The following is a 12,518-nucleotide window of genomic DNA, read 5'->3' on the forward strand; positions in this document are numbered from 1 at the left end:
ACCCAGTCTAGAACTTTGAATATGACAAAAGAAAATCTGTAATGGGAAAGGAGTCGTTGCATAAAATAATTTCAGCTGGCATCAGAGTTTGCACAGTGGGAATGTATGTCTTACAGGAACAATGACTCTAATGCATTTGATATAAAGATCTGAGGAACTTTTCTTCAAGTTTTATGATTTTAGATTATTTTTATTGAAGCAATCTTATGATAAAAGTCTTCTACTCTCATCAGCTTGTTAAAAGTTGTCCTCATGATACTACCTGGAAGTTATCAAAGATGGCAGAAATGTTACATTAAATAGCATATCAAAGGAGTTTTAGCCAATTCTACTTACATAACAATACAGGGGTAGAAATACAAATTCAAGTAGATAATGAGCTTTTAAACTTTGACCAACCTAGTACTTCCTCAGTACTGTTCTATTTGCATGCAGATAACATGAGCACAAAAGGATATCGATTCTACTCTGACTCTACTCAGAACCATACCCCCAAGATGGTAATGGGCCAATCTCAGTGAAATAACCAGTTTGTGACTTTCTATGAGGTTACAGCTCTCAGCATTTCAGGCTGCACCCAAAACATTAAGTTCCTTAAAAGAAAATATGTTATTACAAACCATGTACCAACCCTCCAGATGTTTTAGTGCTATTTATTTTTATTCTACCACTGTGAAATAGCAAAACCCCACCAAACTGCCCATGTGTTTGTAGACCTCTCTGTAACCATCCAGGAGGTCTTCTGTTCCTCAATATCCTCCTAACTGCCCCTGCATAAAACAAAATAGCTAATGTCTCAAAATTCAGATCTACAGATAAAAATTTTACATGATCAGCATTAAGTGAAGGAAATAAGAATGTAAACACAGGCTACTCAAGCTCACTATCAAGCTGCTGCAACTACAGTGATTGCAACCTACTGTGTACTGGACGAAAACTGAAAAGTACACAATTGATTTAAGTTGCCTTGTCACATAATGATAGCTAAGCACAGAAAAAGTATCTTAGAGTACACTATCTTCTTGAGGCAAACATCAGCCCTTCCCTAACGGAAACAGAAAATGAGTTGTCATTACTTCTAGCACTCATAAAACCCAGGCTCTAGATTTGAACCACTCCTTGATCAGAGAGAATTAATACAGTAGAGAGTGACATTTTTTTAGTGTAATCCAGGAGCTCATCAGGTCCCTTTGGACACTATGAAAGATTATCAAGTAGACTTCACCTTCAAAAACCATTTCCTTGTCATTAATGTCATAAGAAAAAACAGAATTCCAGAGCTTGAAAATATTATATAAATCCACTATTCTACTAAACTAACACAACTCCCATCTCCAGAGCTTATACTCAATGTGATAAACCACTGCATTCCACCAAGATGACACTACAGCATGGACTTAATTTACAGAGACTTGAAAGTAATCTCTAAAAACTAGTCTCTAAAGATGACAGAGTGGTGTCACAGGTAAGAGGACAATACTGTACAGAATACAAAGCAGAGCAAAAGGAAAAGTCAGGAATGGTTATGGAATAAGCTTTAAGGAAGCAAGATCAAGAGCACAGTAAGTCGAGAGAACAGCCTTAAGCAAAGGCCAGAGCATGACTTGTATGAGCAATGTGGAAATACAGTGAAGAAAGAGGGAGGTGATGAGAATGATACAGTGAAAGATCCTTTCAGCAGCATGAACATTTGGAGATCGAGATGGCAACAGAGGTTTGATTTATATTGTGAGACAGAGAACTAAAAACAGCAAATACCCAGAAAAGTCCAGGTTAAAAAGCTGACTGAGAACTGTAAGCTATTGTAGATAGCCTGTGGGGCTAAGTTAGGTGCCTTTTGTTTTACTATGTTATGCGGTTTTGCAAAGTTTTATTATATATCCCATAGGACAATATTTTTAAAATAAACTATGCAAAAATGCGCAATATAGTAAAAAAAGGCACCTACCTTATATCTACATGCTAGCTTCAACCTCCAGCAGAGTTGAATGGTTTGTGTTGCTGCCTCAGTGTTTATTATAGCAGTAACATCATGAAAAGGCGTTGACACTCCATGACTTCATGGGATCTGGAATGCAGTTTTGATAGTACTGGAGAAGAGCGGAAAAAGGGCAACACTTATTCATGTGCTGAACGTCTATTTTCATTTATTAAGAACACAGCACATTTAGTAATTTTTTCACTCTATTTCACAGCCACAGATCAGCTCTGAGTCATAGTACATTCAGTTACAGATGAAGTCTGTACAAGTTTAAAGGACAATTAGCATTCAATAACGAAGTGAGCATCACTTTTCATAAGAGGATCCTTAAAGCATACCATGCACAAAATAAAACTTTTCCTATTTGATTAAACAAGAGGCTAGTCCTCCCAATACATTTAGAATAAAGCTTTCATTATTTTCTTGAAAAATAGCTTTCAGCTTCTTGCTCATAACTCAGGTCTCTAATGCATATACACAGAAAACTATCAGTGTTGTCACAGAACATAGCATTCTACTCTACCTGCTCAGCTTCCTTGATTACCTTCTACCATGCACTTAAGCTTAATTTTTTGCCTGAAACACCATAGTATTTTGTCATCATTCACTCTCTGCTGTTCCCCAAATAAAACAAAATTAAAAAAAAACAAAACCACACAATGGTACAGAAGAGTAAGTACTCAACTGGGTTTTTTTTGAAAAAAAAAACTACAAGATCTTAGCTACTGGCTATCTTGGTACAGAAATGATTCTTAAAATTATGAGATCTAACTCATAAGATAGGTACCAGTTCTTTAAAAAGTAAAGACACCACACCACATTGATTGAGAATGAGAGGAAAAGATGACCTGTGAGAAAACAAGTACTTTCTTTAGCATGTCAGTGCTACCTGGAGACTGGCAGACTCAACTGCCTATCACTGCGTTAATTCTGTATTTACAAAGACATTACAGTACCTCAAGAGCATTTTACACATAACACCCTGATAGCTTACACAAGCAGGCGCTGAAGGCAGAAGATTTCAAAGCAAGATGCAAGAAAAGCCAGGATCATTTTTACACCACATTCCATATGGTCAGAGTTCTCTCAGAAATACCTGAAACTAATAAAGCCAGTATGGCAGCTATCAATACAACCTCACAAAGTCTAAAAGAGTCTGCTCAGGAATTTTGGGGGCACACTATTTCTAATTCCAAACAGAGCTGTTCAGTCAAATTAGAGATTTCTGTAGTGCTCTCATTTCCACTAATTTTCTAATTATCTCACTGACAAGGTAGGTGTGGCACCTACCAGACCATCTCTGGATCACTCAGTGGAAGACATTAGGTTGCTTTTTAAGGGAGGTGGTTGCAAAAATAGCTGCAAAAAGGCAGGATGGTTCTTACTACAAGTAATTTGAAACAGTTAATTGTCTGACTAAAGTCCTGAAAATTCTGAAGCATCATTGCCTGTGAAAATATGAGGAGTCTCTTTCTACAAGGTAGAACGCTCAAGTAGGTCTCAATATTCAGACAAGTCACAAGTCTCAGTCAGATTAACACCAAACAGTTTTTTCACTACAAGAACAGGAAAGAACTAGGACAGATAGGTGCCCATAGAACATCAATTTTCCAATAGCAAGTGTTTTATGGAGTCAGAGCAAGCCATATTCTGACCTGCTCTACTGTTAACGAATGTCCTACTTGAAGCAGCAAGCCTGACCAAGCGACCACACAGGTCCCTTCCACCAGGATCTCAGGAAACCATCTAAAGAGGCCAAGCCTACAGAGCTGGGGTTATTTGTGAAAGTTATTCTTTCACTTCACTTCACTTCACTGCTAGGGATGCCAATGCTAGCTAAGGCTGCAATGGTAGGTGATAACAGCAACAGGTTGTGTGGCAAATTAGGCATGAATTCTAGCATTCAGCATCCTTCAGATGCATGCATTCACAGGAATACTTAAGATGTACTCGGCCCTCAGGCACAGACGGCAGTGAGTATCAGGTAAGAATTACATCTGTCTGCTGCCAGGTGCACAGAAAAGCACAAGGTGTAAGTGACCTTTACAGACAATATAAGGTTAAACATCTCCAGCTAAATATCAGGTACGCACATCCACACTCCATTTGGTATAGCATTAACCCAAAGATCAGTTTAGAGAGCCTTTAAAAGAGGTCATCAGCTTACCTCCATGACAACAGAAGATCTTCTCATCCACAATGGCTGCAATAGGCAGACAGTTAAAACAGTCTGTGAAGGTCTTCCACAGCTTAATGTTAAATCTCCGCTTGCCTACAAGAACAGTGTGCAACATTAGGAAGAGAAGGCTGTTCTCTTAAAGCCAATCTGCAATACATATCACAACTTGATCAAAAATGTTAGGAAAATGTCCTCAAGGGCTTTATTTCAGTTAGCATACTTAGGTTTCAATCTCCTGCAACAGTGTATTAAGGACAGTAAAAGTGCAAATAATAATTCTCTAGAGTAACTTTAACCTTGGTTTGAAATGTACTTTTATAAAAGTTCAGAGCAAGTTCACAGAATATTGAAATTCTTGCAGTACAAGAGTCACTATTAGAAATGTCTCCAAAACATAATATTAGTCTGTTAAGAGTCTTCCAAAAGAAATAGGCTTTGCTTACATTCGTCATAGAATCCATAGATCCGATTGATGCTAGCACACTCGTGATTTCCTCTTAAGAGAAAGAAGTTTTCTGGGTACTTGATTTTATATGCCAGTAATAGGCAAATCGTTTCAAGAGACTGTTTGCCTCTGTCTACGTAATCTCCAAGGAAAAGATAATTCGCTTCTGGTGGGAATCCTCCGTATTCAAACAACCGAAGCAAGTCTGTATACTGACCATGAATATCACCTGAGTAAGAAAATGTTTACTAAGGATTAGTGCAACAACATAAAGAGTATTCAGATCAAGAACTTCAGTCAGCTAATCACTTTTTATTATTTCATCTTCAAAAAAGCATTAATTTTTAAAAACAGACTGGCAACAGTTATCAGAAAGGTAAGAACCACATTAATATTACAAACCAAAGTACTCACATGGAGTGCTGAGAAATAACATGGTTATTTGCAGAACTGCTATGTCAGTTATTAAGCCAATTGAAAACCCAAAACCTACAGAAGTCTCCACAGTTAAGCATAAGCTTTCTAACCACACTCTAATCTGTTCGAATTAAAACAAGGTCAGAAAGACAACCTCTAATTGAACAGTTACGTGGCCAGGAAGCCATTGTATTAAGAAAAAGCTAAGTCACATTATTTACAGCAAAACCAGATCAGTAAAGAAACTAGATAGACTGGATAGAAACTGCACATGGTGCTTGTCACCCCATAACTTTGCTGTACCAAGATTTACATCCCCTTAGACTTCAGTGTAACTCCTCCTCTGATGCAGTTATTCATATAAAAACAGTACAGAGACTCAAAGATTGATATTTAACTCTGCAGGTACACCTTAGGAAAAATAACTGGTCATGCTACTGATCACATTGCCAGCTTTAAAATGAAGCAGGCTTTCCATGAAACAGCTCTGTGTAGCAATTATCACAGCATATCGTATCAGCCTAGCCAAAGCTATCTTTGAGCTGCCCATAAGGTCAAAGAAGATACCAAAGCTGCTCTGCTTGTAGAATACATGCTCTGTATTTCTGCTGACTGTAGAAGTCATTACCGCAGTGACTGAATGCAAAAAAGCCTTCAATAAGCCTTCAGTACAAGCTGTATGATGCTTAAATTTAGTACCTCCTGGTCCCTTACACTAAGCATTCCACAAACGCATTTTCACTTTTGCTGCTTGTTCATTGGCAAAATCCCAACTCTATTAAGCATAGCTATTCTCCAGTAGACCTCTAGCTACTATGGCCTTAAAGAAAAAACTCGCACACCTCTACAACTTTTTGCATAATCTTAAAGAAAAAAAGAAACCACAAGCTGTATGCTCTCCGGTTCCAATTCTTAAAGCATACAGGGTTAAGAGGAGTACATAACTATATTCCTCTTTACCCTTTCCAAGAGAAATGCAATACTTCTTTATGGAGCATTCTTCTACAATTATTTCTCACTCAGGGAGAGCAATCACTTCTAATAACAAGGAACGTTATCCACAACCCAATTTCAGACACAATCTGAAGGTTCACTGGCTAATACAATTCTCACATCTGTTGGAACAAGAATGACTCCTATTCTACTTGACAGTTAGAAATCTCCAGGTCACAACCAGAAGAAAACACAGAAGACTCCTCAAGAAGTCATTGTTATGCTAAGTCTAGTATTCGAGAACTACACTATCAATACACACCCCAGATGTCACCACCACCATAATTAACTACCAAGTAAACATACTACAGAAAGAATATTAATTGTGCTCATTGTCTAGAACTACTTTGTTACACACAGGAGCCAGAGAGACCAAATCCCTTAAAGGGTAAAGGAGCATTTTATAGAAACAATTTTGTAAAGAGACCAAAGCATTTACTATTTCATTCAAGGCATTTGGCATTTTAGAATATAGCTTCATACAGACACCAGCTGAATTGAAGTCTATCAGATACAAACCCTTATGGTTAAAAACTACATCTATTTTAAAATGAATGTTTACATAGGAATATCTTTCATCTTACCTTACACAGCCATTCAAGATGTAAAAGCTTATTTTAAACTGACTTGATTACAAGACAATCCTATAATGGTTCCTCAGGCATTGCCTGAACACACTAAAATAGTAGTTCAAAGCAGTACACTTGCATATTTTGCTTTTGGTGAAAGCGATCATATTTCTTCCACTTTTATCTAAATGCATCTTTGACAATTGCTCTAGTATTAAATTTAGATGCACCTGACACTTCCTGTTGTTATCCCTGTGTTTGGAATCCAATTTTAAAATAACAACTGCTTTATTTAACTGTCGATCTGCTATCCTAGTATTGTGCACCTAACAGCCCTTTCAACCTTCTTGATTTAAGCAAACGGGAAACTACCTCTGAAGGAGGCTAATTATACTTTGCAGACCTTGACTTGCGTACAATCTAAATATCCGAGTTTTCAGTTTTTCTTTATCTAGGAATAAGAGACAACTGTAGTCTTCTCAGCACAACAAACACAATGCAGTAAAGCTGGATTTTACCTTCAACTTTATGATTAGGCAAGCTGGTCTGGTTTTTCCTTCCCACACTACCAAGCAATTAGTCATTTAAAAATTACTTTGCCATTAGTGTCTTTCTCAGCTTTTTTTTAAATCAGTAATATCCTGACAGGCTTGAGAGGTGGGCCCAGGCCAAGCTCATGAAGTTTAACAAGGCCAAGTGTAAGGTTCTGCACCTATGTCGAGGCAATCCCAAGCAGAGATACAGGCGGGGCAATGAGTGGATTGAGAGCAGTCCTGGGGAAGAAGGATTTGGGCATACTGGTGGATGGTAAGATCAACATGAGCCAACGGTGTGTGCTTGCGGCCCAGAAAGCCAGCCGTATCCCAGGATGCATCAAGAGATGTGTGACCAGCAGGTTGAGAGAGGTGATTCTGCCCCTTGACTCTGCCCTTGTGAGACCTCACCTGGAATACTGCATCCAGCTCTTGAGTCCCCAACACAAGAAAGACATGGAGCTGTTGGAGCAAGTCCAGAGGAGGGCTACCAAGATGGCCAGAGGGCTGGAATACCTCCCCTATGAGGACAGGCTGAGAGTTAGGCTTTTTCAGACTGGAAAAGAGAAGGCTCTGGGGAGACCTTATAGCAGCCTTCCAGTACCTGCAGGAGGCCTGCAAGAAGGCTGGGGAGGGACTTTTTACAAGGGCCTGTAGTGACAGGATGAGGGGTTATGGGTGGAAGCCAGAAGAGGGCAAGTTTAGACTAGATATAAGGAAGAAGTTCTTTACCCTGAGGGTGGTGAGGCACTGGAACTGGGTGCCCAGGGAAGCTGTGGATGCTCCATCCCTGGAAGTGTTCAAGGCCAGGTTGGATGGAGCCTTGAGCAACCTGATCCAGTATAATGTGTCCCTGCCACGGCAGGACGGTTGGAACTAGATGATCCTTGAGGTCCCTTCCAATTCAAATCATTCTATGATTCTCTCTTAACAACACATACATTTTAGCTTTACCCATATTTGGCAATAACAACTATGTTCATTAAAACTTGCTGTAAAGCTCAAGGAATTCATTTCATTATAACTAAGCCTAATTTAACAGTTTGCATCTAGCTCCATTTTTTCAACTGGAAGACTAACCACATTTTCTTCAACACCATTTTAAGTGTTCCATTTCACAACTTGTAAAAATCTTTGTTATGCTTATGCATTGAAGAGAGCAATTACAACATTATACATTTGAGGTTTTTTCATCAGCTAAATGCTTTTTGAAACTGTGATTGAAAGAGTAGTAGCTCTGTGCAAGCAGTCTCTAGGAAAGTACAAGGGCCATGTTGCAAAACTGCACTAGATGAGCGCATAAGCAGCTCCCCAAACCAACTGTTAGCTGCCTTTTCACAACTTCATTCAATTTAAACTGAAATTTGCATTTAAGACTGTGAAGACCTCACTTTAATCTATATCATCCAAGTTGGTGTCACTTGCGTATCCTAGTATCCTTCCAACCCACCTAGCATACAACTAGATTAAAACACCTACATAAAACACATAACATACGAAGTTTACATACCACAAATTTTCAGAGGTGCCTCTAGCTCCAGGAGAATTGGCTGGCTAAGAAATATTTCCCGTGATTTTATGCACAAACCCCGAACTTCTGCTTCGGTCATCTGAACAATCTTCCCAGGACGACATCCTCGTACTGAAATGAGATGTTTAACAATCGAAGATAAGTATCACACAGATACACAACAGTAAGTACCTGCAGATGATCTGTATTTGAAATCTGTATTTGACAAAAAAAGCCAGCAGCACACTCCAGTGTATCCACCAAATGTGCTGAATTATGTATTCCAACAAATTCTAAAGTTGATCTCTGATACTTTGGCAAATCGCGCTTAAATGTCTATAAGCATTTGTGTCAAATCAGGTTCTCAGAAGAGAACCATTTAAGCCTTGCTTTTGCTCACATTTGGATAAATAACAACTTCAAAGAGTGTTTAAATTAACCACCCCATTATGCTAGAGTATTCACAACAGGCAAAAAATCCCAAGAATCAAAATCCTGAAAACACTTTCGCAGTAGCACAAAATAAACTTCTTTAGGACTGTTGAGCTCAACATTGCTAGCCAAATACAAAGGAAGAAACACAGGCATGTTTACACATTTAGCAGCTGAAACTGCCATATTAGGAACATCCCACCAAAACCGATTAAAGTTTGACAAAATCTTCATTAGTATATAATAGCTCTGGAGTTACTGGAACTTTTACATCCAAACAAAGATATCCTAATTACAATGAAATTGAATTCCTAAACCAGTAAGTCAGGTACTCAGACCTATATTTACCCCTAAGTTTTCAAAAACATTCACATGTCATTGCACTCTAAACAATATCCTCTGGCAAGTTTATCTGCAGCTGCTTCTTTCCACAAATATCTATACGATTCCTCTGTCAGAGGCTTTAATGCGTCTTTAATGAGGCAGCAAAATAGAACAAATGTGTCTGCACTTTGGCTGATCCAGTTCAGTCTTGCATCTCAGCATAAACCCAACTTCAGAGTTCAAACTAATAAGCCAGAATGTATCAATGTCAACAACAGGCACATATCCTGGTCTGCCATCTGTTTTAGATGGAAGCAATGTTCAGCATTAAAACCATGGTAGCATTTACAAGAGACGGTGGTACGAAACTCTAGCACTTCAAATCTAAATGCTTCTGAACTCAAATGAAGACATTACTTTGTACTGCAACTTCAGGAAGTCTAGTAAGAGTGATCTGCAAAGAGGAGCAAAAAATAGTACTTCACATATAAAGTAAGTTTCTGGCTTGTCTGCTTCTCCTCTCCAAAACAGAAGAGTAAGCTTGCAAATTTTTTTTTTTTAAAATAAGACAACCTCCTTTTTTTTATCTTAGCTCCTAGAAAACATACTTTATGAGGAGATCAGTATCATCTACGTTGTGCAGTGGGGAAAAAAAAAAAAGATACGGGAGGCAACAGTTTGTCTAGGTCACCTAGTACTAGAGTTCACAGTGTTAAGCTCAAAAAGCTTTGCTCTGGTTATCACTACATATTTCTCCCAATATAGCTGCAGATTTGACCATTCCAACATTGCGCTATTCAATTTTTAATAAACTCAAAAAATATTTGTTAAACTGAGGTGCAGCAGCAGTCACAGGAACATTTGAAAAGGCAGAAATGAGCAACGGTTTTCTCAAGCAGGGAAGAGACATGAAACTAGACCCCGGGACAGCCAGTTCTGAGTGCCAAATTAGCAGGAGGGCTAGCGCATCTGCAATGAGGATACACTTCGCTCATTAGAATCCTTTAAGAACAAGACTGTGGCATACAGGACTTCTTTCAGTTAAACTCTGAATCAGTACCAGGTGATGTTTACCATATGGTAGGTCACATTCCTTTTGCTAAATAAGATTTCAGCTATACTTGAGAAAGAAAACAGCTTTTTAGCAATACTTTTTTTTTTTGTTATTCTTCATGCATTAAGATGTTGGCCTATATATTAAAAGAATACAAAGGCAGACATTAGACACAATCAAGGTGGCTAGAAAATTATAAATGTCTACCGACTTCCATTTAATCACATCTCAAACATCTAGTAAGTGATGCACCTATAGGTAAATCTTCAGACTCATGGGGATTATTAGCAAAAGAACCCCACAAATAAAACCCAATAAAACAAACCAACCAAACAAAACCACTCAAACCTCAGCCTTGACAGCTTTTCACAGAACCTGACTATCCGATTTGTAAGGTACTAAAATGCTCCAATAATCCCCACTTTTTCAAACACTTGTTTTCCAATAGCTTATAATGCTCCTTTTCAGAGACCAGAAAGTCATTTTGATAGACACGATAGACTGTAACTATATATAAGAAAGCTCCCACCTGAAAAAAGCAGAGTCTTAATATCACAATAGCTATCATTTTATTGAAACAATTGTTATATTTTAAACCCATGGCATACAACATCAAGGTCATATCGAAGAAGCAAGCAGCATAATTAGTTTTTTAGTCCCACTTTTCCTCTAAAAATTGCATTATTCTAACCTGTTTTGATAAGCAATGAAATTCGCCACTGTATTTAACTATTTCCATGTTTTGCAACATCAGAATTAAGTCATTTAATGTAGATTAAACCCAAGAAGTGACACAACTACACACATTTTACACTGACTCGAGTGTCAGAACTTGAATCCAGGAAAATGCGCCATACACAACATTAACGTTACTGTAAGCAGCATCAAACCAAGCAAGAGTCCAAAACTGAGATAGCAGTTTAATGAGGGCACTCATTATACTTAAAATAACTTTGATCCAATTAATATTTCTTAGAACATAGCCTTTAGTTCCCTTCGAAACTCATATAGAGGTTTAAGCTTTGAACAATTGCTTTATAGGATTGAGGCTTTAAGTACTGCTGGATTTTTTTTTCTCTAGAAGATGAAGTGAACATGCAACTCCTGATGTCAAAACTAACTGCTATACTCAGGGCATGCAGTGTTCTTTAAACAGTACAGCCTTAAACATTGCAAGTGCTCAACAAACAAACAGGGCAGCAACTTATTACCTTGCTTCAGACTCTCTGGGTAAGAGAAGTTTGTACAACTATGACAAGTATGTCACTCAGAAGAGGACACGGCACACACCTAATGATTGCAGTTACTTCCAGCCCTTGGGAAAGGTAAAAATCTGGGCCACCGCATTCTTACAAAGGCACCTTCCACCCTCCATGTGAGCAGTCGGTAGCTCTACATTGCAAATATGTAAGCTCTGCTATATCTGGGGTGTCATGAGGAATAATCACCAATAAAATAGTTAAAAGTTTTCTCCCACAAGCCCCTGACCATCAATAAGAGTGCTACCTATCGAAAAATGAGAAGCTACTGTGACCCTGGAAGCCTCAGCACTTGATTGGATTCACAAAAGCTCTGAAATGTTCACCAAGTAGTCATCCAGAACATTTGTGCCACAGCTGTGGTATCAGTACACAAGCAAGACTAAGCCCATCTTTCACAAGCTTACACTACAACTAGAATTTGTTCAAGTTTTTCTTGATACAGCTGAGCACTGCACGGATTGTAAACAAGAGCAACTCTCACCACATTCAGTTTTTCAAAGGCCAAATCCCCAAGAATAGATTTAAGAGGAGGTTACAAGAATGAGATCAAGAGTTTAAGTAATGTTTTTCACTCATTTACAAATTACTATAGCTAACCATTCTTAAAACATACAAGTCATAGCTGCATGTATTGTAAAATCTGTAACTCACAAAAAGCCTTTAACAGCATTGGGAAAACTGTACTTTTTAATGGTTGTCATTTACCCAGAGCAGTAACGGCATCTTAATATTAGACATAAATTAATTCTCTGTAATCTAAGATGCAGATGGCGTAAACAAGCTTTGATTTACATAAAAGTCTTTGGTGGGGACAATTCC

The 12,518-nt window shown here is 38.2% G+C and overlaps 1 protein-coding gene across 1 annotated transcript in view; it reads right to left on the reverse strand.

The window, feature by feature from the left end:
- PPP1CB (protein phosphatase 1, catalytic subunit, beta isozyme) overlaps positions 1–12,518 on the reverse strand; it is a 24,783-nt gene that overhangs the window by 10,867 nt on the left and 1,398 nt on the right. Inside the window, exons 2-4 of the mRNA XM_009876015.1 lie at positions 8,628–8,792; positions 4,604–4,834; positions 4,149–4,253 (exon numbers count right to left, since the gene is read on the reverse strand). Coding sequence (XP_009874317.1) covers positions 4,149–4,253; positions 4,604–4,834; positions 8,628–8,792 — 501 coding nt within the window. The remainder of the gene's footprint in view (positions 1–4,148; positions 4,254–4,603; positions 4,835–8,627; positions 8,793–12,518) is intronic.

This window comes from Apaloderma vittatum, unplaced genomic scaffold (genome assembly GCF_000703405.1).
Source record: "Apaloderma vittatum isolate BGI_N311 unplaced genomic scaffold, ASM70340v1 scaffold13329, whole genome shotgun sequence".
Lineage (NCBI taxonomy): Eukaryota > Metazoa > Chordata > Aves > Trogoniformes > Trogonidae > Apaloderma > Apaloderma vittatum.